General features: G+C 37.5%; 3 protein-coding genes across 3 annotated transcripts; all 3 read left to right on the top strand.

The window, feature by feature from the left end:
* The first annotated feature begins 436 nt into the window (after window positions 1-436).
* LOC112574733 (hemicentin-1-like) lies at window positions 437-10,376 on the top strand. The gene is made up of 17 exons (XM_025255960.1): window positions 437-453; window positions 2,128-2,227; window positions 3,202-3,480; window positions 3,756-4,070; window positions 4,194-4,484; window positions 4,832-5,140; window positions 5,401-5,554; window positions 6,036-6,154; window positions 6,485-6,598; window positions 7,057-7,209; window positions 7,422-7,537; window positions 8,197-8,350; window positions 8,480-8,686; window positions 9,021-9,089; window positions 9,378-9,507; window positions 9,743-9,912; window positions 10,216-10,376. Exons 2-17 carry the CDS (start codon window positions 2,149-2,151, stop codon window positions 10,371-10,373), a joined length of 2,817 nt encoding a protein of 938 aa, XP_025111745.1. The 5' UTR covers window positions 437-453; window positions 2,128-2,148; the 3' UTR covers window positions 10,374-10,376.
* A 503-nt stretch (window positions 10,377-10,879) lies between these two features.
* LOC112574737 (receptor-type tyrosine-protein phosphatase F-like) lies at window positions 10,880-12,014 on the top strand. Its single transcript, XM_025255967.1, has 3 exons — window positions 10,880-10,988; window positions 11,371-11,441; window positions 11,725-12,014. Exons 1-3 carry the CDS (start codon window positions 10,892-10,894, stop codon window positions 11,980-11,982), a joined length of 426 nt encoding a protein of 141 aa, XP_025111752.1. The 5' UTR covers window positions 10,880-10,891; the 3' UTR covers window positions 11,983-12,014.
* Window positions 12,015-12,240: 226 nt separating this feature from the next.
* On the top strand, window positions 12,241-27,882 carry LOC112574734. The gene is made up of 11 exons (XM_025255961.1): window positions 12,241-12,306; window positions 12,596-12,717; window positions 13,355-13,467; window positions 13,653-13,784; window positions 14,337-14,480; window positions 17,179-17,397; window positions 20,255-20,309; window positions 20,958-21,189; window positions 21,521-21,614; window positions 21,964-22,058; window positions 22,566-27,882. The coding sequence occupies exons 1-11, from the start codon at window positions 12,268-12,270 to the stop codon at window positions 22,740-22,742; spliced, it is 1,422 nt and encodes a 473-aa protein (XP_025111746.1). The 5' UTR covers window positions 12,241-12,267; the 3' UTR covers window positions 22,743-27,882.

The following is a 27,882-nucleotide window of genomic DNA, read 5'->3' on the forward strand; positions in this document are numbered from 1 at the left end:
GCTTCTGCAACTGCTTCTTGCAATCTCTCTCAGTGCGGGTGGTTCTGCGAGAAGGCAAGTGGGTTTTAGTGATTTCACAAGCTGTGCTTCGGTTCCCATATTCTTTGCTTTCTTTGACGGTTAGCTGATGTGAGTGGATTGGAAGTTTTGTGATTTGTATCCGCTTACAATAACAGACAATACGGAACTGTTTTGGCGGTTTTTAAATTAGACTGAAATTTGTCGGTCTGTTGGGGAAGGTGATTCAAGAGACATCACGAAATGCATTTCACATTATTCCTGGACGGTTTCGGCAGTGAGATGACATGACCACATTTATGACTTTCTTGTTTGCGTGGAAAAACGAAGTTTGTAGGTGGTTTTCAACACACCAGCTGACTGGACTTTGAGAGGTACCCAAGTTCTTTCCTGTCCACTAGACGGAGCGGCGCTGACTCCGCAGATACTGAGTAGGTGAGTTGAACCTTTCAGACCCCCGGAAGCCAAATAACCAGATAAGCAGACTGCCATCACGATTAAAACCCACCCAACAGTCCTTGGTATCAGAAATTCAAAACATTAACTTAAATATTATTACATATCTTTTGTCTGATTGCGTTTTTATGGACACACCTTTTTCGTGTGATCCATCAATAAAACTTGTTAAAATTTTGCCTTTAATTTTCATAGTTAAAACTGTTGTCGAGTCATGTAACAGCTAATTACTGAAACTACTTCACAATATGGTCCATGATTAAAACTATTAGACATCTAATTTTATTTTTCTGGGAGACGGTCTTACTGTAGCATCATGCTGGGAAGACTCCATAGCTTCCAAACTTCTTTTCGATCCTGGAGTGAGGTCGCTGGTTTGAGACCTGCCTGGCTCTGCTAATACTTAGCAGCAATCTGTACTTAACTATGGGAAGGCACCCAATACTTAGCAGGAATGGATGTTTCATTACAAGAAAGTACACAACTTTATTTAAGCAAGGGAAGGTACCCATTGCTTAGCAGGAACGGGTACTTTGCTATGTAAGGGAAGATACCCACTAATAGGGAAGATGCAGGCAGAAGAAGAAAAGGATTGATCTCCACCTTCCACATACTCTAGAAACAGTGGACCACTTACCTTCATTATCCGTAACGACACGTGACTACGGGACCTTTCATTTTTTGAGTTTTTTCGTAAGGCAACTCTTCAAGTCGCAAGACAACACCTTGCTGATCATGTAATTTATTATTTCACACGTGGGGCTGGCATCAGAATTGTCCAGCCTGTAAAATGTTAGATCGATATGAATCGCATAAAAAATAAAATTGTCAATTTTCACACGGTAGAAATAAAAGTAAGAGAGAGGGGGAGTGTGTGTCGATCCAGTTTTAAAATACAAAGGATGCCTATGTTTGCCAAGTTTCAAAGTGCTGTGATGCCCGTTAGCATCATGTTCTCCACTGGGACCAAGATGGCCGCACAGCGCCTCATCAAAAGTTTGAGCTGGGGGTTAGTCAATTATTTACATTCCGTCTCCAGGAAGTAGCAGGACACAAGCCCTTGTTTGTTGGAATCCTTTCTTATCGTGGCTATGGGCAAGGCTTCATGAGTGTGTCGAGCAATTTCAGCACAAGTTCTTTTGAGATCATCAGCCTCCATCTAATTGTTAGTCTGACTTTCTAAAGACAACTCATCAAGTGTTTAGGGCAATTCTGTAATTAATTAAGTAGAAAATTTTTTATTACTCCCCAAGCTCATTTGACATCAGGGTAAGACATTGTACTACTGTGTGGCCAGTAACAACTACACAGTGCCAGGCTCAACTACCAAGATGGCGCCTTGTACTCTCTCGGCTACACCAGACCTTCTTAGTCTTGGTGTGCCCACTGTCAATGAGCTGAAGCCCTTTTGAAACCTCTAGCAGTGCTGAGGAGAAAAGGTCTGAGTATCTGTGAAGCCTCAAAAGCCGACTACCTGTAACACTCTTCTCTTATCTGGGTCTTGCTCTTTATATACTTCATGTGTCAGCGCCTGAGTGAAACAGCTTTGTGTGTATATGTGTGTGTGTGTGTGTGTGTGTGTGTTTGTCTCTGTGTGTGTGTGTGTGTGTGTGTGTGTGTGTGTGTGTGTGTGTGTTTTATTTGTTTTTACAGAGCGTGACTTAACCGGCTATCATGGAGCAAGGACATGAAGTCCACATCCTGCAAGTAGTGTGGACCTTGATGCTGCTCAGCGCTGCCCAAGCACAACTAAGTGAGTGTTCATCCACCATCGACATTCACAGAAGGAACTGGGATAGGTATCCTCAAAAAAAAAAAAAAAATGCACGACCACTACCATCACCATCACCATGACCACAACAACAACCTGTAGTAGTAAGGCACTTCCCTATTACAATGTAACTGTTGAAGCTCTGCTCAACTGTGCTTCTAGCTCTGAAGCCAGACTGTTCTTCTTCTAGCAACTCCTCCACATTGGTGCTGATGCGGCTGTGTATTACTTTGAGCATGATTTTCATGGTGGCTCATAAGACTCCTGTTCTGTTGTTCTGGCACTGTGTGATACTTTCTTTTTCTTGGGGGAGGGGATGGACTGGTGACTGGGTCCATTCTTTTGTTCCTTCTTCGCGTTTCCAGACTCCTGATTCAGTTGTCCCTAGTTGCCTTCATCCCTTTCTTGATGACACAGTTCGCTCCTTTGTATTTGGAGCTGCTTCGGAATTGTTTTTCTTTCTTCTCTTCAAAGCCCTTCTTTGGTCACAGAGATCTAGAATATCGTTTGTACCCAGAGTTGTTTTGTTTTTCTTTACCACCCTAGAACTTCCTGGGCTGTTGATACTAGCACCTCTTTGATGTTTCAGACGAGAGAAGGGGGTGGGGGAGAGAACTGAAAACTGTGCGAACACAAGAGAAGAATGATAAACAAATTAGTGCGCTAGCAGTTCTCAAACTACAAAAAAGGAGGAGTGTGAAGGAAAACAAAAACTTCGGAAAATAGTATGGATGTAAATATTCTTATGTTTTAATACATAATGTACAAATAATGTTGTATTTATTATGTGTGTGTGTGAGAGAGAGAAGGATTGAGTCATTCGTGTGTGTTCGTGAAAGAGAGCCAGACAGAGAGTGAGGAGGTGAGGGTGGGAAACTTTACCACTCACTTGCCAACTCTCTGTCCCCCTTTGCCGACCGCCTTTTACAAACACCATTAATCGCCGGCTTGTTTAGAGTGGCTCACCAGACCGCAGCACACAGTGGTCGCCCTCAGCCAGGACCTGGTCTTGGACTGTCAGGCTGCAGAAGAGGCGCCATCTGGGGGGAGTCTCAAGTATACCTGGCTGTTCAACAACAGTACACTGCAAACAAAGGTCCACTTCTTCGCCAACGCATCCTTGTTTGTGCCTCGGATGACACCACAGGATGCGGGCAACTACTCCTGTACAGTGATGGTGGACAACCAACCCCAGGATAAGAAGATTTCTGCAGCGGCACAAGTTATCCTGGCCTGTAAGAGGATGTTACGATTGTAAGCTTACTCTCTGGCAGACTAGCTAACTTTAGACAGTAAAGACAATAAGTAGTTTAGACAATAAGTTATTTTTATTCTTTTATCCATTTCTTTCATTCATTCATTTTTTTTCTTTCTTTCAAGTGAAATCTGTCGAAAGGCCTAGCTTTCGAAATTTCACTCTCTCTAGACAGCAGTAGTGATCCTCTAGTTCACCACCTTGATTCTATTCGGAACCCTAATCTTTACATCACAAAGCTTTCCTCTGATGCAGATATCGATGACTTCGTCGTTCATCCCCAGAACACGACAACTGCGCTGGCGACAGACGTGACGCTGACGTGCGTGACAGGCCGCAGCGCCCCCTACCCAGCAGTGTGGTGGGAGATGGACGACCAGGTGGTGGAGGATGGCAGGACTGTGGCAGTGACGTATGGGGCGTACGATGGCATCGGGCTGTCCGTGCAGGTCTCCATGAAAATGATTCGCAAGATGATGGACGAGAGGGCCAGGGCCTTCAGATGTGTGGCGAGGAACGTCCTGATGGGGCAGACGGTGAAAAGTCGACAAGCCGTCGTCTCGGTCCAAGGTGGGTGATGGTGGTGATGGTGATGATGAGGAGGAGGAGGAGGAGCACGACGACGACGACGAGGTACACTTTATATAGCGCAGAATCACTTGACAAGTTTCGTTTTGACTCTGTTTACAACAGTGACACCCAGCGCTCCACGGATTATCTCCTCCGCTCCAGGCGAGGTGATGGTGGTGCAGCACCAGCAGGTGACCTTTGACTGCAAGGTGCAGAGTTATCCGCCCTCGCTGATCCAGTGGTTCAAGAACGAAGAGCCTCTCAACACCAGCGAGCACCAATGTGACGTCAGCTCCTGCAGCGTGCCGCTTGTCTTGACCAGTGCTGCCGCCGAGGATGCTGGGATGTACTCGTGTCGGGCGTCCAACTCGGAGGGCTTTGCTGTGTCCAACACCACGCGGCTTGTCTTTGCATGTACGTGAGAGTAGCAACCTTGGGAGGGTGAACAGTGTGGTGGATGGACAGATGGATGTATAAAAAAAGGTAGAGAAAAGGAAGGATGAGGGAAATGAGATAAATAATTCATGATGATGCGGTTTAGTCTCTATTCCCCTTTCTCTTGACTTCCGTTTTCAAGCAAAAAATGAGCACTAAAAGTAGATATTCAAGATGGAGTTTGATTCCTTCATCCTTACTGTGATATTTCCCCAAGACATGTTTTGCTTGGAGTCGGTTAAAGCCCCTACACAGAGCGACTGGTTTCCAGATGGGAGATGACACCTGTCGGACAGAACTATAATATACGGTCATTCCTTTCACAGATCTTGCACTTGACTTCAAGGTGCAGCCGTCGGACACAAGCGCCTTGGCTGGCAGTGCGGTCACTCTTCACTGCACCCCGCCCGACAGTGTTCCTCCCGCCAATGTCACGTGGTACAAAAACTTCCTCCCTTTTGCCGAGCGCACGGGTCAGTTCGCTGCCAGTGTGACGACAGACAGTCTGGAAGAGAGAAACCTGTATTTTGTGTCTGTCCAGGAGAAGGACGCTGGGCAGTACTACTGTGTGGCCAGCAACAACTACACAGTGCCAGGCAGTCGAACCTCCACAGTAGCCAGACTCACTGTCACAGGTTAAGTCCATATTCTCTCTGGGGCTGTTACTTGAGTTGCGAAGGTGTCTCTTACCTGTCTAACAAAAATGACCATTGTTAATGTCTGTCAACCAATAATTATTATTGCCATCATTATTTTTATGGGGAAGTGGATATATAGTCAGCTGATTCATTGGGTGATGATTGTTATGAGCTTATACAAATGCAGAAACTTCAGTTTTGGATGGGATTTTCTTTTTGATTCATCATTTTTCTTTGTTTCTGTGTTGTGTATACAGGATCGCCATTAATTACCGAGCCACCCCTGAGTACTCAGGTCGTTAAAGGTTCACTACTGCATCTGAGATGTGCAGTTGACTTCAGTGCAGTGACTACAGTTTACTGGCTGTATGGTGGCCAGAAGATTGTATCCTCACAAACAGTTTCTTTGACGTATGTACATGCTGTCAATAAAAAAAATGTGTCATTGGTACAGGAGGTCTTTTAAAGCAAAAAAGTATATAAACAACAGTTCAAATAAGATTATTTAAATAACAAAAGTAACAGTAAATGACATAAATATGCACAATAGGTGACCTCATTCCCTATGTTAGAAGGTAAGGGTCTTGATTTCCTGCTTCCAGGTGTTCAGATTGTGTAGTCTGTAAGCATTCTTCATCCACTTGGCTTCTTTTCAAGAACACAGTAACAGAGGAAATATTATGGAGCTAGTTTGCTTTCTGTGTCATTGTATTACTGCAGTAATATGAGTGTGAATCTCCATTACAACACTTAGAAGTCTAGAGCAAGTAAGGGATTTTTTTCCTAAACAAATTTCAACAATATCTGGAAGAATTAACTATTTTTTTAATAGGCAGAGAAGATATATATATATGTTCTAATGTTACTTTGTGCATTTTTTTGCTTTACTTAGTAACCGTGGGCAGGATCTGTGGGTTTCCAATGTTGGCAAGTCTTGGGAAGGAATTTTCACTTGCATGGCAGAAAATTCTCTTGGGCAAAAATCTGCCACAGCAATGGTTGTGGTTATTGGTAAGTTGGCTGTTGTTGGCAGTATTTACAATCAAGTTTACTGTGGATGAGGTTTCATTTCTTGGTCTTCCAAGTACATTAGCCAAACTGTTAATGGCAGGTAGCAACAGAGATCACAGAGTTACCAGCTATAGCTTCTGTTAGTGCAGCACCACACACACGGAACATCAGATAAGCTTAGTCCAAGCAATTGAAATGTTGTTTCGCTCATATGATGCTCATTTACTATACAGTTTAGTCCTGTTGTATATTTCACCACTCCTTCCTCCGTGGATTGTATTTTAGTTCCTATTGCTCATGTATTACAGTTTACACTGAATTTTTGTTTAGTTCCTCCAGTGAAGCTTGAGGACTTAGGAGAGAGACAAGCAAGTGTTGGCAGCACTGTATTACTCCCATGCTCTATCTATGGTGACCCTACACCTTCATTATCATGGTTCCACAGTAAGTTGTCACAGCTTGCTTAGAACATTCACTTGCTGTACCTTTAATGGCAAGGTACATGTATAATTCAACTTCTAAAATAATTCTGAAAATTGGAGCAGACTGTTTACATTGATAAAAAAAAATAATTATTGCAGCTATGCTCATTCTTTGTAAATAAACTCTTTAAGAAGTAATGTACCATTTCAATTTATTTTTTATGAATGCACACACCTGCACACACACACACACTACTATTCATGAACTCTTGCTCTGACATCAACTTATTTTCATGTCACACCATCTGTCAGCTGTGAAGCACTTAAGCTTGTCCACAGTGGAGGATAAGGCGTTATACAAACCAACTTTTTATCATTATTATTATGAGACACTGATATTTTAGACTGTAAATGAGAGGAACCAACTATCATTGAAGGATCAAGTGGGATTTCTTGACTCCAAATGAAGCATTTTTTCAGATGAGCAGCAAATCTTCAAAAATGAAAGGATGACACTGCTACTGGCAGGACTATACATTGATAAAGTAGCTGTCACAGACAGTGGAGACCACGCCTGTCTTGGGAAAAATATTGGTGGACAAATATGGAGTAATGGCACTTTGGATGTCACAGGTAACTCTCTATCATTGTTTATAGATTAGCACGATGCACAACAAAGCTGAACATTTTAAAGAGACTGATTGGAATAGACATACATTGTTTTCTTCACAGAAAAAAGACTAAATGGGTGAAGAAGAATTTTCAAAATTTTATATTTTTATGATTGTTGGATTATTTCTAGAGAAAAAGTTATGTAGTTCATAGTTGACTGAAATGGGTTTCAGTGCCACCAACAATTTCAGTGGACACACAGAACATTAGTGCTGCTGTAAATCAGTCACTAACCTTGACCTGCAAAGTTGATGGTCATCCTTTACCATCAGTATATTGGCTGCACAATGTGAGAAAAACTTGTTGCTTGCTTTTATGTATTAGTGGCAATAAATGTGAGGTAGAAACTTGTGATATTTTATTATAGTTTTCAGCTCTGCATTAATTCAGACACTTTGGGTGATGTTTCATGTTTGTACCTCACAGGTTTTCTTTATTTCTTATGGTTATATTTGTCTAAGAAAAATGAGCTGTTTCCTCCCTGTCCTTTGATTTGTTCACATGTTCAAGAGAGAGAGATAGAGGAGAGTGAGAAATAGTTTACATGTGTGTGTGTGTGTGAAAGAGTGAGAGAGGGGGAAGGACAAACAAGAAAAATAGTAGGATCATATGGGTACTGCAAATATATTTATGATGGGTAGGCGGGGGGGGGTGGGGTGGGTGGGTGAGAAGTGAGTGCTGAGATGGGTATAGTACTATATGTAAGCACGAAAGCATAGAAATGCAGGGTAGATATAACATGTACGTAAGCTGTCAGGCTGGAGGAGGAATGGCTGAATGCATGTGTTGTCAATATGGGGCAGTGGGAGAGATAGCTGCCTGAGATTGATATTGTACTCAATTATTGTAATCATGTCAATCTGTACATAATATGCTTGTCTATGAAAAAAAAAATCTCAGCAGAAGAATGCATATGATAGAATCAGAAACCACTTCTTTTCCTTTCAGGACTCTTCCATCTTGGACAGCACATTTGTGTTTTCTTCTAGAAATACCTCTCTGACAATACCATCTTTCACTTGGTCACTGGCTGGCCAGTACACTTGCATCGCTAGCAACATAGAAGGCACAACCAATGTTGTCCTCAGTGTCACTGCTCAAGGTAAGAATAAGATGCCTACTCACCATTCATAACTTAGAATAATAAAAGGCATCAGCCTTATGTTCTTTTTTATTGCTTTAGTCAGTAACTGGACAACACCTTGATCATATGTCTTCTTTTTTCCTGCAGCTGCGCCAAAGGTTCTTAGCATTGTAGGTTCGACACAAGTAAATGTCAATACCAATATCAACCTCACCTGTGTTTATCAAGGTGCACCATCACCTGTGGTGACATGGTTTTCCTCTGGAAAAAGAATTATGTCGTCACTTGATGGGCGAGTGGGTTTTCCTCAGGTAGACAAGCTGATGATTATGTTTGCTCAGAAGTCTGATGAAGGTAAATTACACTAACTTCATTCAAACCATTTTTTTCAAATGTATGTAGATTGTTAATTTAATTAGTATATGTGTATTACATGTTAGCAAAAGTACCTCCAGTGTCCATCACATTATTTCTTAGGCATCTTTCATTGCATGCTTCTTATATATTCATGGGTGAATCATCGGGTGCATTAAATTGTATTACAGCAATCCATTATTTATCTTTCTTAGTGTCTGGCCTACATATATAAACACTGATCAAGCAAACCTTTTCTCATCGTTATTTGCACTTTTGATTCCCTTGCCTCGTTAGCTGATCACCATTCTTGAAAGCTGTTTGGACCTTGCAGGGCTGTACACATGCCTGGCATCAAATATTCTGGGCAACAGCAGCTTCAGTGTCAGAGTCCTAGTCACAGGTAGGTGATTTCTTCTGTTATTTTAAATAAATGAAGGACTAACTTCGCAATTCTTGTGTCCATCCATTTATCTCTCTTATCCATCTTTGTAAATAGACAATCAGAACTGTGTTAGGATAATGTATTATTTTTCTTTCTGTGTGTGTGTGGTATTTTATAAGACTAAGAGTATTGTATCGGGACCAGTATATTACAATAACATACATTGAAGTCTGTCAAATTCATTTGATGTTGTGTCAGACAGGAAAGTCAACACTATCTGCTATAATGTGTCCTCTGCTATTACAGAGCCTCCACGGCCACCAGAGCTGCAGAAGGCTCAGCCTCTCTCTACCAATTCTGTGCTGCTAAACTGGAAACCTGCAACTCAAATTCCAGGGACCATGGTTACTGCCTTTATCATCAGATATAGAGATAGGTACAGATCTTGATAGAACAATTTTCTGATACAAGGTGGAATGAGCATCTTTCTGAATGCTCACCATTGAATGTTAAAGGAAATGCTAATGCCTGTCATACTGATGATTAAATCTCATTGGCAAAATGTTTTATTCATTGCTAGTACAAGTACATCAATATTCACGATCTTAAAACATTAGCACTAAACGTCTAGATTTATCCAGCTGCAGATTCATCCACTTCTCTCTTTTCAGGGTTAGCTCAGACAATTTTCTTTATCCTGAGAAAATTTCACCACTAACAGAACAAAAGGAGATCAGTGGCTTGAGTCCTGGTGTAGAATACATCTTCACTGTGTCAGCAGAAAACTCAGCAGGAGAAGGTCCTGCAAGCAACTCACTTGTTGCCATGACATTTCCGCTAGGTAAGGGAAAACATCCAAAAAGGAGATCAAGCAATGTAAGAGGCAGGAGTGGAGGAGCAGGGATTGGGAGAAACAGAAAGAACTGGGGAGGGGAGAATGAGAAGTAAGGGAGATAATAATCAAACTACTTCAGGAACATTGAATATTGACCATTGAATGTCAACATAAACATAAAAGACTAAGGTCATTTTTCATGTGACTATAGGTTTTATACTTTTTTGTTTTTCAAAAAGTGATAAAAGAAAATACAAAAATGCAATACTAAAATATATTTCTCAAACACTTTCTCTGCACCTTTTCCAGGTCCATCTGTACCCCGCAATGTGAAAATATTGTCTACAACCTCAACAACTGCTGAAGTGTCGTGGGAAATGCCAGCACAAAGCAATGGGAACATCAGGATATACCAGCTGCAGTATCGACCATATTTAACTTACACAGGTTTACACAGTTTTTCTTGAATATATATATATGTAAGATTTTACTTATAATGTTTGCATGAGACTGCTAGTTCTATTGTGTTTTCATGTTTTCCATGAGGGTAGAGTCTGATCTTTGCTTTGTTTAAAAATTGACTTAAAACTACAGAGAGTATGGAAGAATGTAGAGACGCTACAGGCAGCAAGAGAGAACTTGCACAATGACATAGCAGAGACATCTTCACTGCATTCTATAAGGATGAAGCCATTTGCAATAAAATTGAATCTGATTCATTTTAGGTTTTAGAAGTTTTTGTTTTTAATTGTATCCTTTGCAAGAAGCTTAATGTTGAATATGCTAAGCATCATTCAACTATTGATGTCCGACTATTAAAAATGACAATATGATGTGTGGATGGGTGAGGGACAGCACTGTCATGAACATCTTTTAAGAGGGTGAAAAGGTTGTCTGCTTTTCTCCAGATTATACAGTGCTGAATGTAACAACACCGGTGTTTCCTACACAAATTGTGATTGTGAAACAGCTTCAGCCATACACTATGTACCAGCTGCAAGTGCGAGCAGCCAACATGTGGGATGGTTTCCTGATGTGGGGAAACTTCTCACATGAGGTGGCTGTACAGACTAACATGACAGGTTATATGTGCTCATATTTTTACTTCTGCCTTTTTTCTGAAAAAAGTATTGTGTATACTCCAATCTCTTTTTGCCTGAAGAATTGTGGATCTTTTGTAGTTGTTGTTCTCAATGAAGTAATTAATAGCAATAGCATAAAATCCTACTGAGTAAGAGAGTTTATTATATTATACATGTAACAGTATCCACAAGACAGTCAGTCAATGTTGTGAAATGAGAAATACTATAAACCTTTAGTTGAGGGATATCAATGTGTTGAATAGCAAAGACACAATCTGCAAAATTTAAATAAGCAAAGGGTCAGTGAGGTCAAAAGAATATTGGTTTGGGACATCATATTAAACAGCATTTGCATTTATGTTCTAATTTCTTTTTCCTACAGCTCCATCTGGTTTTCCATCCAGCATAAGAGCAACACCTCTGGACCCTTTCTCTTTCAGGATAGAATGGCAGGTAAACTTAATAAGAACTTTAAAATGCAGGCATGATGCATGTGGATAACAAGACATGTAGGTTTACCTTTTAATATGAATTAAAAATCATAACTTGGATGCTGTAGGATCATACAACATGCATACACTTGTTATACATACAGATCATCTTCTGATTTTACTCTTTCACACAAAAAGAAGTGTGCATGCATGCATACACACACCACATATATTTGGTTATATGCAAGAACAAATGCATGCACATAATGAAAATTACTCCTAAAAAGGTCTTACGTCTGTCATAGCCTGTTCCCATCTCTCAGCAACATGGGCCAATCACTGGCTATAAGCTGACCTACTGGCTGCAAAGCACTGGAATACAACTGGGTTCCATCTCATGTAACAGTTCACAGCAGACTGCTGTCATCAAAGGTCTCACTCCCTGGACCTTGTTTTTGGTGACACTAGAAGCAGAAAACTCTAAAGGCTTTGGTCCTAAAAGTGATTTTTTTTCTGTAAAAACTCTTCCTATGGGTAAGATTTTCTCATGCTTAGTCAAGTAATAAATACAGTAATACTAGATGTTTTTACACACCACTACTTACTTCTACAGGGAAGATAACATTCAAAAAAAATTGCATACAATTGTTCAGACACAACAGGAGTACATGATAGAAGAAATCTAAGAATCTCATCTATTATACGTACAAAAAAAGACATAATTTGTTGGAGAAGAGTAATCAGCTTAATGAGAAACACTTTTGAATAAAGGTTTCTGAGTCTCCTAGACTGCACTGTGTTTGTTTTGCAATATAGTGCCCAGTGCTCCTCCTCAAGGAGTTACAGCTATGGCGCTGCCTGGCAACAAAATCGATGTTGATTGGCAGGTAACTTTACAGATTAGCTGCAGACATTTGCAATAGATTGTGAGATTTATAAAAAGTGAAAATGAGAACATTTATAAAAAAGATTCCAGCATTGTATGTTCCTTCTGTGATTATTATAAGTATCACTATTGTCATTATTATAAGGAAGTTTAAACAGGTACATGGGGAAGGTTTGTGTCTTTGATAGACCACTTTTACAAGGCATTTAAAAAGCATGTTTTAAATACTTTCCTACAATTTATCCATCTTCTGATCATTGCCATATTTGAAACATTTTGTATTCTTTCAGTCAGTGCCAGACAAAGACCAAAACTGTGAAATTGCCCAGTATCTAGTACAATACAGAACTAAACAGACAGAGTGGAAGGATTTGTATACTTCCAACAACCACACATTCTCTGTGCAAGTGGAGTAAGGGAAACTCATTTTGGATTCAAAAACTGTCAGTTGTGTCTTAAAATGACTTTTACTTTTGGTGACGGACTATGTGGTATTTTCCCTTATACATTACCAAGCTTGTTCATGCAAAATGAGGTTACCGATGTTTATCATAACTTTGGTAAACAGTTTAATACATCCCTGAAATATTGGCAAAGAAGCTTATTTGTTCAACCAGATCTTACATTTGGTAAACTTTAAAATAAAATCTAGTCATTACTTATCATCATTAACCACCTATGTACCACAATGACCATAAAAGCATAAGGCAGTGCTAGCTCTTTAGGTCAGTTATCATCCTAGTGATCACAATAACAGCACCTAGTCCTATACCACAGCAATCACCACTTAATCTTGCCCATGAATGTCATGTTAATGGAAGGAACAAAAAGTTTCTAACTTGCATTATGCAAATACACATTTGGAAAAGAAAGGTTGAAAGAAGTTCCTGAATCATGATAATTATAGCAAAACATAGTCACATGCTATTTAATTAAGGCATTCTACCAGCAGAGGTGTGCATCTGTGTGAGTGTTTACTCATGCATGTGTTTGCTTTCATTAAAATATGCCACAAAACAGATGTGACATGGTGATTTTATTCTGCACAGAAATTTAGTTCCTTGGACATGGTATGAAGTTCAAGTTGCTTCATTTACCAGACAGGTGTCTCCTGGTCTTGGTCCCTTTTCTGCCATTGTTGAGATCAAAACTTTACAAGGAGGTATCTGCTTTTTTTAATCTTTTTAATCTAAAAGTTTTTATTTTAAAAGAACAATATAAAAAAAATATTTTCAGCCTCTGAAATGACACAATCCTATATCACTATGGGCTAAAACAAGAATGTAAAACAAGTAGAAATAAAGGGATGCGCTACATGTTAAGATACCTTTTTTTTTTTTAATTTAGTGCCAGGTCCTGTACAAAATGTGTCCTTCCGTGCTGGAATTACTGAAATATATTTGGTGTGGAAGACACCAGCAAAACTGAATGGTGTGCTGACAGGGTATCGACTGGATTATCACCGTCTGTCTCTAACAGGTACTAAATAGCTATGTAAACATGTAGCTTGAGTGTGTTGATAACCTCAATCCTATCTGTAATGTTCATCTTTATATCTCCAGAGCATATATGATGCATGATTTTTGTTACATCTTGTAGTCTGTTACGTGCATTACAAAACTGAATTTTCACACATATGCTGCAGTAAAATCCAATATGGCTAAAATAATATTTGCATTTAAAAAAAGTTGTGTATAAAAATTATCCTATATTGTTATATTATACATAAATGTACATTATATAGTGTACTATGATGAGTGGAAGCTTCATGCAATTTGTAATTAAGCTTGATTAATTGAAAATAGGCTTCTTCTGTTACGTGTCTTATAGAATTAAGGCCCAAAACACAGCATCCAAGACTGTTACTTGTACAAAGTCTCTCAATGCACTGGATCTTAGAATGGAAGTGTATTGTCCATAGGATCCTGACATGTGTATGCTCATGCTATTAAAAGTCATGTTCAACATCTCTGTAACAGAAACCTACTTATTACAAGACATCATCATTATATGCAGGGTTTGCATTTGCAGATTTAAATGAATGGACAGCAGTCATGGTGATCACATCTTACACAGAATTGTCGGATCTTCTGCCAGACACAGGGTACAACATCTCAATCAGAGCAATCAGCGGTGGTGGGGCAGGCAATGCTACTTTTCTTAAAGTCTGGACAGGTGTGGCTTATTGTTAAGATTTCTACATGTTTAAATTTAGAAACAATTCATAATTAGCATTTTGAAGTCAGTGAGCACATTTTAGATGTTAAAACATGTATGGCTCTTAATCTGAGTACATGGCAAGGACATACTACTAGAATGATGTATGTGGTATGTCACATCTTATGTTCTGTGAAGGTACTGTGCTGGAAATTCATGCGGTATATGTTAAGTAATGGTACGATATACCACTTCACTTTTTTCACATAGTGTAATGATACATTTTCACCTAATGGCAGACCTGGCAGCAACAACTTTTATTTAAATTGTTTAGAAGTTATTTACATACTGCTTTGAATTTCTTGTCTATGTATTCGGTGGTCTATAATGTAGCAATCAAAATAACGAGTTACTTTTGCAAAGTTACTCGTTTATTGTCTCTATTTGATACAAATAAGGACAACTCGATTAGAACCTAAGTTCAACACACACATATATATATATCCTCAGTTTATTAAAGGCAGCCAGTTTACTAACAGCAAACAATTCACACTCCACTCGCCTCTATTCATTCTGGTCAGCTCCACTATGTCCAATTAATCGTACCCGATGATATGTTGAAGTACTTTAAATCGCCACCCTAATAACGCGCTCGCCTTTGCTACAAGCTAATAAAAAATCCACGATTTCGCCAAACGACGGACGTAGGACATTGGAGGCGAAAGCGAATCATGTGTTGCTACCTCTCATCATTTGTTTACTTCCGGTTCGTTTCGTGTCAGTAAAGCTTTTTCTCACAGTGAATCCATTTCCTTTTCCGTGCTTTCGATTTCTCCCGTTGTTTAAACAGATTATTTTCTTTAATGCATAACTAACGTCTCTAACCGTCAATTTTTGGTTAATAAATCACGAAAAATCAATCGTCAAAAAAATCAATGGCGTTTAAGGAACATAAGCACGACGTCTAAGTCGTCCAAATGAGAGGTGCGTATAATAGTTAAAAAGTTTGTAATGATTTTTGTTTCTGAAAGAGTACAGGAATAGAATATCAAGCTTATTTAATTTCCTTGAGATAAGCTTTGCTTTACAGTTGGTGTAGATTAGCATGGAACCACTTTGTTACTTTCGACATTTGTGGTTTTTGCCTGACTTACATCAAAATGTCTTTCGAGATATATATTTTTCTTAATATTAAAAAAAAAAATCCGCGCTGTAGATATATATGCGTGTGAGAGAGAGAGATGTATATAAAAAATCGAGAATAGCATGCATTGTTTAGTAGGTCCCCAAAAACAACAATAAACAAAAAAGAGAAACAAAAACAAGTCGATCCGCCCCCCAGAGCAGGCTAGCCGAGACCGCGCATTGTGTCGTACCTCTACTCGTACCCCGGACTTGACACAAGTCTCTTGATAAACTATGCTGCCGTAATATTTACGAAATATCAATTATTGTTTCCTGAATGGTTTGTTGATGTTTTTATATTTCTACTTTATCGTACCAGTTTTTCTAACTGCAAAGGAGAGAGCGATTTTTAGCAATTTAAGTAAGAACACATACCATTGAGACCAACGATTGATTTTTGTCGAACGTATCGAGGCACGTGTATGTAACTTGAAAGCGAAACTCGGTCGATATCGCTGGTGTGTGGAAGTGTGTGTATATATGTTTCAATCCGTAGATTTATGCTGAGTGGCCTACACATATAAGATATGAAGCATACATAATTCATATAATAACATTCATATCTAATAAATCACTTTGTCCAGGAAAGTTTAAGGTATGTTGATAGATCAGTGGCACTTCTATATGTGTGTGTATATATATATGTAAATAAGATATATTAGTGAGCAAATAAGGTACAAGTTTCACTTACTATCTCAGATTTATATGTAGGAATATATCTGCAGAGGATGATATATAGGCCTGAATTTTTTCTTTGTTTGAATCAAGAATATAGGTATAGATTTTCAAAAAGAGCAGCTTGCACTGTTGATTTTGATTACTTTATTAAGAGAAATCTTCCTTAATAAGTATTAAAAAAAGAAAAAAGGTAGTCCTTGTGACCCATACGTCTTGCAGGGTGAAGTATTTCGAGGTCACCATTTTTTAAAGGGCAGTGCCTATTTCTTTTTCGTCACTGGCCCAACTTTGCTATTTTGGATTGAACAAGTACCTTTTCAGCGACGGTATCAACTTTGATACCTACCAGACTGGCTAGTGTGTGCACACTTGTGCTTAAACAGTTGCATGTCTGTCTTCTTCCCTGAAAAAAAAACTATTGCAAAGTAAGATCGAAAAACAATGAGACACATAAAATTTTAAAAGGTTTCAACTTAAACATATGCTACAGATATTGATTCTGCTCATCATGCAACTTTTAGTCCATGCCTGTTATGTTAACAGTGGTCAAATTTAAGCACTAAAATAGCTCAGCTTCATTATGTTTATTTTTCATCTGTAACTTTTTCCATTCTGAGGTTACTCTTTAGCCCACATGCTTGCATTGTTTCATCTACAGTGTACCTGTCTCTCTAAGCCTGCCGTGCATTCTTAGCTTTGCTTTTGTTAGAGAAATCGACTAAATATCTGTATTGTTATAGTTTTAGTCATTATACTGTATTATAAATGGAAGACTGTAAAATATAAATTTTTTTGTGAATGCATTCATGCATGCATGTGTGTGTATATAAATATATTTGCTTTTCCAACATAGCTGCACAGCCAACCCCCACATTGTCTCTCCAGCAAGAACCTCAGACACTGGAGGAAGTCATGGAGACTTTGACAACCACAGCAGCAACCTCTGCTGGCTCAAAAAACCTTCCAGCTATTGTTGGAGGCACACTTGTGGGTGTGGCGATCCTGGTCACAATTTGCGTGATCTTTCTTTGCCGCTGGTGTAGGAGTAAGACTGAAAACAGTGCCAAATATTGTAAGTTATTTTTAAAAATGTTTTTATAGTAAATTCACTTGAAGAGCAGTTGTTTTACAGCTAAAGCAATTATTTTACACTGAAAAATTGTCTGTTTAAGCTGGATCTTTTTTTAAGTTAGTATTTTTTGTTAACATTTTTCACATGTTTATTTTATGCATCTCAGGGGTTTTGTAAATATGATAAAAGTGTTACAGAAAATTGTATTAAATAGTCCTCATCTTGTCAGTTTTTATTAGTGCTAGCATATTTACTCAGTTAAAAAAAGGATGCAAAATTCCAGAAATAGCTAAAACAATATTTAAATTGCTGTAAATCATTCAGTTTAGTCTTGCATAATTAGTAAATACAGTTTGGGATCAGGTTTTTTTTTGTTTTTTTTTTTTAAACCAGAAAGTAGTGTCACAGTATCCATGTGAAAAAAATGATAACTTTTGTCCTGCTGCAGCATATCACGCCTACTTTAATAAAGGATTTGGTAACAGTGCGGAGGTATAGTTGTGGACAGTCCACCCATCTCTTTTTCTCATCTGCTCAGAAATTTGCAATCGAAACATTAGAACCACTAGAGTCAATTGATAATTATTTCATTTGTCAAATTTATATATCTGGCTGCTTAATCAATCAAATATTTTAAATAATGTAGCGGAAAATAGAGCCAAAATCTTAGAAAAGCAGAATGGAGAAATAAAAGAAATTTCTTCTGTTTTTTCTTTCTTACATTTGTATGTGTAAACCATAGAGAATTGAGATGCAGGTTAGTTAGGCAAGTATTAACTATTCTGGGATAGTGCGGAGAACAGGTTGCATTACAATTAGTGTGCAAGTAGGAAACAGATCCTGGTGTCTTTAAAATCACTTCTCTGATTTTAATATTCATGGTAGTTGATGAGATTGAGTTAACAAATATAGCAGCTAGATCAGAAACTTTGAAATAAATTCTTACCAAAATTTTCTCATCTACAGTCAGCCAGAGTTTTTTTTTTTTTTTTTTTTAATGCTAAATAATTGGGAAACGTCTGTTCAAATATTTAAAAAAACAAAATTTTCTGATCGTGGTTCTGACTTCTGAAACCACCATTCAAATTTATGAGCAGAATGTTGAAGACACTTCTGACACCACTGTAGCACCCCCATTGGTTTTGCTGAAAATATTTTGTTTGAGCAAACATTTTTTGTTTTTGTTTTTAATATTTTAACGTTGCTTTTACCTGAGAATGTTCTGTTGGCAGTTGGCAAAGTTTATCCAAGTTTCCTGCTTAGATCTTAATTTTGCAGAGAATAAAAGATTGCTTTGCAGTTTACTTTTGGTTAATGGACTTTCATTTCCGATATTTAAAACACTAGGCTGGGTTTGCTAATCTCAAGCTGTTGAATAAATTTTTTTCCCTAAAACTTTAATTCAATTAGGATTTTGTCCATTTGGAGCATTAGACACAATCGATCTCTTCTTTCAGTGCATCTATTTTGCAATATTCTTTCCTATTGGTGAGAAGTAGGAGCAAAGATTAGTTTGATACCAACGTTTAGCAGTGTAGGATTAGTCATTTTGTTGCTGGTTTACAGACCATCTTTATTGATAGTGACAGAAAAAAGTCACATGTTCTGCACATTTTCTTGCTCAGTTTAGATTTTATCTGTGATGCAGAACTTAATTTTGAGTTATAATAGTCATTTTTCCATTATGCACATGCTTATTTCATACAAAATCTGCACATTTAAAAATAGTTTAGATGAAACTGTTAATATTTAAAATGTGATGCTGATTCTGTATCATATTAGATAATAAAAGCAGCATTTATACTTACTAGTACAATGATTCTAATGTGAACGATGCAGATATGGAGACAAATATCTTACATTCGGTGTCTCCATTTTAATGCATTGTTGCTGAAATCAGTCTTAATAACTAATGTTTGTGCATGTGTGCCAGCTTGTATGAAATGTGTATTCATGCAAATTGTGTGTGCGTGTGTGTGAGAGTAGCAGAAAGACAAAGGAGATTATATGCATGTGTGTGGATGTGTGCTAGGTGATAATATTATAGATAGCATGCATATTAACACTTTTTTGATCATGAATATGTATTGCTAAACTCATCCAAAAAGTGTGTGCTGATTATCTGCACTGAGAATCCTTCCATGCTGTGTATCATCTACAGATTCTGAGTAGTCTTTTTCTATCACATTTTGTTTTTTAGTAATGACATTTTCTCTAACTGAATGATGATTGTGAATGATGCTATACAAAGTTAAGTCTTTGCAGTGTGTACTACAAATTAACTTTTTAATTCAGAATTTTTTTTCTAAGTGATCTGTAGGAATACATCATGTTTTCTAGAGAATGATATGACTGAGGTCAAGGGTCACTTTTTGTTCCACTGTGAACATGCCACTCGCCTGTCACCTTCTTCTTGCTGTTTATTATTTTCTTTCACTCTTTATTCTGTCATTGTCATTGGATCTCAGTGAATACCAATCCTATACCTGCCAGTATGCTCCTGTTTACTCTCTTTTCACTGATTCTTTGTTGTGTTGGTTTCTTGCTCTTTCTCTCTCACTTACACACACAACAGACATTCTCTGTCACATATTCGTTGTCTCATTTTGGTGGAGCTGATAACTTCTTAGCAATAAAAGGTTGCATTTAAAAAAAATGTAAAAGTTTGCCTTTACAGATAAAGTAGGTAGAGTTATTGGAGAAAAGAATCTCTTGCTGAAATATTGTCAAAGTGAAGATGAAATTTCTTTTGGTTCATTAGAGCATGACAAGCACTGTTCTCAGCTGAAGGCTTGAAAACAGTTTTATGTTCTATTTTATTCTGTTTCTATTTTGTGTTGTGTTTTGTTGCTTGCAGTAATACAGGACGGAAGTACGCAGTTTTCAGGATATGGCTCTGGATCTTTCTATAGGTTGGTACATTCAGTGAGAGAGATAAAGAGAAAACTTGATTCATTTAATGCTCTGTTTATTTCAAGGTCATTGCTTTACCAAAGTGTAGAAAACAAAACACTGATAAAACAATTGAAATAAAAATTAATAGTATACAATCACTGACCAGAGAAATTAAAGTGCAGTTATTGTATGTCATTAGTCTAGAGCAGCAAAGCTATTTCTAACTTTAAATGCATATCATATGCAAGCCCCTTTCAACACTTTTTTATTGTTGACGCCAACAATATACTGAGTAGGGTTAATGATTTTGGTAAAGTACACAATTTTCCATGTATATATCTAAGTTGAAGAAAAGCTTCACAGCATAATACAAAATTAACTGTATCTCTTTCAATTGCTTTACATAAGGGATGAACAGAGAGAGAGGGGAAATATAAATATCTTGAAGTTTAAGGTATGAAATCTCAGCTGCAGATTATAAGAATGAAAAACAGGAAATAGGTAAGAGCTCTGAAACTTAGCCCACTGTCCCAAACCCTAATCATACTCTTGCCCACTGTGCCCAGTCAACATTATGCACCAGCATTCCCATCCATCGTTATGTCCTATTATCATAACTACCCATCATCATGTCCCATTATATTGAGCATCTCCTTGTTTCTCAGGCATATTGAAGACTCTAGCAACACCAGCTTCAGCACTCAGCATGCTTCTTCATCGTCCAGTGATCAGCAGCAGCAGCAGCATGACCATAACATTCACCGCCATCATAAAGGGGAACAACAGCAAATAAGCTCCAGCCCTCACTATCAGGCAGCCAACAACAACACATTGAGGCAACTGCCAGATACATCCTGGCTGGCACAACAAGCTCAACAAACAGAAGGTGGTTCAAAGGTATGCAGTTTGCATTTATAAAATCATTTGTCATGTTCTGTTCATGCCCTTGTTGTCAGGTGAAACCAAAGTGTGCATGTATTATCAGTTTCTAATCAATTTTTATGAAATGCAACTGTGCATTTGGAAATGACTGGGAAAAAAAGTTTTAATGGTTGTCCTGAGAATTCTATGGTTGTCCCAAACCTGTGGACATGCAGATCAATTGAAAAAGAAAAGTGGTGCTACTTTATACTCAGTATTGTTATTAAGATTTTATCATGCTCTAGTTTCTGTTTTTCTTTAAAAGATTTTTTGCTGAGGGTTAGAATTCTTTCATCTTTTACTTTAGGGTCCATCTGTATATCTGCCTGGAGGAGAGACAGACATTAAACCTGTCTGCTCACCAGGACAGACAAGCTACAAAGGTGTTTTCACTATTGATGGTAGGAAAGCAAACAAACATATTTTTATGTATATGCATAGTTGTTTGTTGAATTGTGTTCATGTTAAACTTTGTATTAGCTCTAATACTTCAGCTTTCTGTTTGTTCTATTTCTTATATAACATTTTACCAGGTGTGCGATCCTAGTAAGAATATGAAAATTGTCATCATTTTCCCGTCATCTGCAATTTTGTCACTGTGGGTATAAGAGGGAAAGAAATAAAAATTTAGCTTTTGCCAAGTAGACTACATTGCTGGCATGGATTTATGGCAGCTGCTCTTTCATTTCAATGCTGTGTCAAATATATGGTAAATCTGTCAACTGAAGCAGAACATTTTTATTTTTTCAGGGGTGGATAATTTAGGCTTTGTATCTGACAGCCTGTCTCTGCCTGGTCTTCCTTCAGACAACTGTGGTTCACCTCTTGCAGCAGAAGGAGGATTAGTAAGTACTGACCCGTTTGATAGATACGGCAGACATCAAGCTGTCATGTTTTTTTTATCCCCCTCAAGAGTTATTGTAATAGATGTGTATGTTAGAATAAACATTAAACTAGTATTGTGACAAGGCAAGTTTTGTGATGGTTATCTTACCATCACCATTGTCATGTCAGTGTCACCATGTCAGCATCATCATAATTGGAAATAAAAGCATAAAAAAAACCTCTGCAGGTTACTTTGGAAGATAAAAGTTGAATAAGACTTTGAAATAGATTGGATATTGACAGAAATTGCAACAGGTTCCACGATGGAAAGTAATATAACCAAAATTTGCATAACTTTAACCTTTTACTTTTCAACCACTTAACACTGTTATGGCGGATTATGAAATTTTGATCTTTTCTTGTCTTAGGTTTGCAAACAATTTCCAAAAATCTTTCAAAAAGAAAAACTGTAGGAAGAGAATGCTCATTAGCTTAATAATTATTATTATTTTTTTTATATCAACCAGATAGCAACACAAACCAAAAAGCGAGGTCGCATGAGCAGCGAGAGTGCAGCTGCAATCGCCATGATGCGCAGTAGCCAAGTCACCTCTCTAATTATGGACGACACTGAAACCCTTCTGACACATGACTTTTGCAACATTCCAGCAGAGGTTGTCTTTAAACACCGAACTGTGTTATAGCAGATCGTTTTCACTTTGAATGCTGTGACCACTGGATAACCTTTTTGTTGAATCATTATCAATTCTGTGGAAGATCGCATATCATCAGAAACTTTGCAGCAGTATCAACAGTTGTCAAAGCTTAGACTGCTTTTGTCAATGAGAATGAAGAGGAAATAGAGCTGTGTGTTTGAGGTGCTGGACACATCAAGTTTGTGCTGAGTACCAAGCTCTTTTTTGTGGACAAGAATTGACTTAAAATTGACTGACTTGCGCTGTGCATTGAAATAGTGCGTAGCATACCATGATACTCTTGTAGGAATGGTTAGTAGCATTGTGTGTTAATTTCGTGAAAAAAGAACTTAAAGTGATTGTAGCGACTTCCTTGCTTGAGATTAATCAGCAGTTTTGAGACTTAACCCGAGGGCTCTGAATGCTGGTCATTGTTAGGTCATGTAGACCTATCTCTGAGTCTGAAAAAAACCCATCATTGCTACTGCTGTCATGAACTAGCCTCGGCATGGTTCCGTTGCATGTGTGTTGACCAGGCTAGTTCTCTTTGGACAGAACAAAAGCAAAAGCACAACTTTGAAGTATTTCACTTTGCCAAAAGCTTTGGCATTCTGGCTATTGTCAGAATATATTGTAAATTGGTGTTTGGATAAGACAATCTCAGCAGTCATGATTTGTGGGAGCTTCCATTTGAAACTTTTAACATTAAACATGCAGCTGCAGTTTACCAGGCTTATAACCTAATGGTCAGATGAGTTCTCTTGAGAGTTCATATGAACAGAAACACAAGATTGGCGTGTGTGAAGAGAGAGGGTGACAAAATGGCTCGTGTGATAAACTGTTTTAGACAAGTTCTTAATGCATGTTGTTAGTTGTCTTCCTATAGCATCTTCAGAACTTGGTTTGTCGATTCCAGGCTGCTGCTGCTGCTGCTGCTTTGGTATTATCAAGTACCGGACAGTACTTTCTCACTCAGTCCTTGAAGATGCATGCTGACATTTTTTTCAGATTTTTTAATTGGGGTGGGATAGGGGGAGGGTCAGTGAGGGGTGTGATTTACTTGTTGCTTCCGATGCTGTGATTAAAAGGGTAATTTGTTGATTATGAAATCATCATGGTGAAGATTCTTAATGTGAAAAGTTAAACTATACTTTTAACTACTATAATTATACTGTGTATTGGTGAAAGTTTGAAAGCAGCCGTGATGTTTCTTTCAGACAATACTGGCATAAATGCTATTTGATATTTAAGGTTGCCACTCTTGTTTCTTGCACAAATGAGTAAATGCCAGAAATATAGTGTGTATTAAGTGTTTGGGGTGGCTTTTTCCTTGGACTACCATCAATTCCATTTCTCTGCCACAGGTGGACTAGGTACGCTGATCCACATCACTTGGTGTAGTCAGCTTTTAGTCACAGGCAGCAGAAAAGGTTGAGAAAAGAACATCATGCTATTATTTGTTCTATCTGAGATGTCTGTTTAGCTCAGAGAGAGTGTGTGTGTGTGTGCATCTATGCTTTAGATGGCATGATTAAACTATTTAGTAAAGTTTTTTAGGATATATGTCAGAGAGATAGTGTGTATGTTAGGGGGTGTGGGTACACACTTCAGTCTGCATGACTTCTTGGTACATGTGTCAAGAGAGAGTGTGTTTGTGTGTGTGTAGAAAAGGTTAAACATTGCATGTTTAAAGATAAAAGACATCTCCAATCACATGTTTTGAGTAAATTGTCACCTCAACCATGGTACTGATAAGAAAGCGTGTTGACTCACTAACTTTCATCAGGAGATTTAAGTGGAAAGTACTGGATGGCATGTCATTTCAAAAAATATACTCCACAGGTATTAAGTATATGGCATTGTATATAGATCATCTGTGCTTGGTTGTAACAGGTTGTGTTACGACCATAGTTATTATTCTTCATTTTATTATAAAACCATTAAAACCACTGCTGCATAATTTCTGTGGAGAACACTTTATGTTAATACATCACAGCTTCATTGTGTAAAGATTTACTGCTTTTGTGATCCAGAGCTCTTGTTTTTGTTATTCAGAACTCTAAGAGGTTCATATCTGAACACAATTTTCGTCACTTACCTCCAGCATGATGATTTGAGGGCTAACGCTGAAATGTTTATGTAACTTCCAGCATTAGGAGTTCATACGGAATACTCTGAAATATGTCCTTTGGATCAGATCTCACCAATACTCATTGCATGGTTCCTGATTTTTTCAGTGACTTTGCCTTATGCTTTATGTGTTATTAGATTGTGATTAACATGGATTCATCAAGTGTATATGCAGTGGGTTTTTTTAATCTAATAAGAGTGCCTTGGTTGAATCCTTTGATTTTGGTTTTATGTATGTTTTAGATGCCACAAAGATTTTGGAATTCTTGAATGCAAAATACATTAAGTCATGAAAATTTTTTCGTGTGGATAGAAATGCAGCTCCTTCTATTTTATCCTGTTTTCATCTTTAAAGAATTGTTAAAGCTGCAGTTAATGTCTGTCGCATGGCTTTCAAGAGTGAGTCTGTAAGTTTGTGTAACTGACAAGAGTTTAATCAGCAGTAAATGTTTTATGTAGAAACTTCTTTGACTCTTGTAATATTCATAAGAGAAAAGAAATACAAAGGGCACTTTGATGAATAGTGTGTAGAGTTTTGCAGCTGGTATTGCAATTTGTAAAGAATGCATTAACTTTCAATGTATTGAGTGGTAATCTTACATTTAATAGCTATCGAGGTTGATGAAACTCTAGCCACAGTTTCAGTGTATTTTTTTTATCCTGAAAGTACTTACCTGGTGAACATTTGTAAGACTTCTTAGAAAAATACATCTGTGATTGAAGGTGTCCCTCTTTAATAAGACTAGTCAACAGAAAGAAGTGGCTTTCCTAAAAAAAAAGATGGTGCATGTCATAAAGAGCCGATTACCAGAGCTAGACTGCAGACAGACCTGGTCATTTGTTCATGTAGTGCTGCGACTGCTTTTATGTGTGATAATTATACAAGGGTTTGTAGAAGTCATAGGTAACTTTAATTTTTGCAGAACATTCTAGAGGATCTGTTTTAGAGGGTAGAACAGTAGGTCATGATTGTACTCAACTTCTTATGACTATTTGTTTTTCTAATGAGTAGCAGAAAATAGTAGAAGGATCTGATCAAATAAAATAGTCAACAAAAATAGACATCATGCGTAGTTTAATCATTCATTAAGTACTTTGGCTTTTACCAAGAGATGTATTTTTATGAATTACAATCAGTTCCGAATCAGAACTGTAGGAGGTAATAACAGGCATGGCCTGTATCATGTATCAATGCTAGATGGTGTAGCTTTACAAAGTTTATTGAAGAAGCAATATCCTGCACTTTTTAAACCTTTGTTCTTGTTTTCGTATATGACAGTATTGTGTTTCGCAAAAAAGTGCACAATTATTGATATCACAAAAGATACATATACTCTTAAGAGGAGGAATTTCCTTTTTTTCCAAAGTATTTTTGCACAAATTTACATTGTAACAAATACACTCTACCTTCTGACTTCTTTAAAGAAACTTAACCTGCTTACCCTGAGTTTTCAGTTTTATTTAATCTGCTGTACAGACATAGATATATCTGTGTATGGTTGTGTGTGTATGAATTATTTAGTCAAGTACAAAAATATAAATTTGTTGGTCCAGAGACTACAGTATAATGCTAAGATTTGAAACAGGCAAATGCCTTGCAATTGTTTTTTTTTTTTTGTTTGTTTGTTTTCTTTTAAGGAGTAAAAGAAGACTTGAAATTGAATTGGAGCAGGGTGATGTAAAGATATTTTAATTTTTTAGAGTCACAATTTTTTTTTTTTTGTGATTGTGATAAGAATCAAAACTTACTCTAGTCACAAAAAATGTTGACACTGCACCATTGATTTAAAAGGGGTGTGTGTGTACACGCCCGCACTGATTATTTTTTAAGCTTTATTTAGCTGCATCAAGATGGATCAATTTTTTCAAAGCGACAGCTGTCCTATTGCTTGATCAATTTACTCTGCAGTAAATTTAACAGATACCTTTTTAGATTAAACACTATATAACAAAATATTTGAAAAGTAATTGCTAACACAGTAGATAGCATTTTATCCTGTTTCTTCATTATACACGAATGAACATAGATGGTGAAGCTTGTATTATGGTGGTTTATTCCACTTCATAACTCATTTGAGCAAATCTGTAGCCACTAGTAAAAGGTCACAGTTTTTGCATGAATACTGACATTAGTGTTGCACACATATTTGTAAGTGTTGCTTCAAATGATCATATTTGCTGTGTACAAAAACCCATTTTTGTCTAAAATACTTAAGCAAGTGGCAGATAACTCTGATATGTGATGATAACAAGCTGTATTATTAACTAAGTTGTTTTTACAATTACTGATCAGCCTTTTACACTTAACCTTGTGATTATTTTATAGAGATTGCAGAAACAGCTGTTTAAAAAGGTTGTTTTTTTCTATTACAAAAATGTATTACCTAATCTCTCCCTGTTAGTCTTTACTTTTATCTGGAAGCTTTTTAAAACAAAAAGGAAACTGACCAGTTCTTTCTCAGTTTTAGACTTTATACCATGTAATCAACACACAGGATATGTGTTTTACATGTGATGCTCAAGTTTTCTGCCTGAAAACCTTTTGCTTTCCCATTTTTCATGGTTCTGGGGTTCTCTGTTTCTGTAAGCTTCAGGTGTCGATATAACATCACAAATCTCCATATTTGTATGACCTCACCACTAACAGTGGCTGATACACACATGAACGAGTCCAATTGACTAGCAATGATAAAAGTGGACATTTTTTGTGGTCAAGGACTTTTCAGTACTTAAATTGTTAAAATATCTATGCAACTTATGGAAATAGATTGAATCCAAAGAATGTTTTGAGAACTGCTTGGTGTAGATCATTGTTCAGAGCTTTTGGTAAGCTTCCAGATGCAGAGTTTGCTGAGGTACTAGTGATATTGGAGCTTGGATTGGAGAGCTTACAGTTGTGTTACAGCCAGTCAGTGAAGGCTGGTATTTGCTGTTATTGTTGCATAATTGCACTTGTATGAGAAAAATGCACATTGAGATTTCATTCATTAAAATTCAGCCTCCATGTCTGGAACTCTTC

This window comes from Pomacea canaliculata, linkage group LG11 (assembly GCF_003073045.1).
Source record: "Pomacea canaliculata isolate SZHN2017 linkage group LG11, ASM307304v1, whole genome shotgun sequence".
NCBI lineage: Eukaryota > Metazoa > Mollusca > Gastropoda > Architaenioglossa > Ampullariidae > Pomacea > Pomacea canaliculata.

Bases quoted from the DNA above. Each gene is read 5' to 3' on its own strand.
- LOC112574733 (XM_025255960.1), top strand. From the start codon at position 2,149: ATGGAGCAAGGACATGAAGTCCACATCCTGCAAGTAGTGTGGACCTTG. The intron at 4,485-4,831 runs GTACGTGAGAGT...TTCCTTTCACAG, and splicing joins CACGCGGCTTGTCTTTGCAT to ATCTTGCACTTGACTTCAAG. The intron at 7,210-7,421 runs GTAACTCTCTAT...AATGGGTTTCAG, and splicing joins TGGCACTTTGGATGTCACAG to TGCCACCAACAATTTCAGTG.
- LOC112574734 (XM_025255961.1), top strand. From the start codon at position 12,268: ATGGCGCTGCCTGGCAACAAAATCGATGTTGATTGGCAG. The intron at 12,718-13,354 runs GTAAGGGAAACT...TATTCTGCACAG, and splicing joins ACATTCTCTGTGCAAGTGGA to AAATTTAGTTCCTTGGACAT. The intron at 21,615-21,963 runs GTAGGAAAGCAA...TTATTTTTTCAG, and splicing joins AGGTGTTTTCACTATTGATG to GGGTGGATAATTTAGGCTTT.
- LOC112574737 (XM_025255967.1), top strand. From the start codon at position 10,892: ATGTACCAGCTGCAAGTGCGAGCAGCCAACATGTGGGATGGTTTCCTG. The intron at 10,989-11,370 runs GTTATATGTGCT...TTTTTCCTACAG, and splicing joins TGTACAGACTAACATGACAG to CTCCATCTGGTTTTCCATCC. The intron at 11,442-11,724 runs GTAAACTTAATA...CGTCTGTCATAG, and splicing joins CTTTCAGGATAGAATGGCAG to CCTGTTCCCATCTCTCAGCA.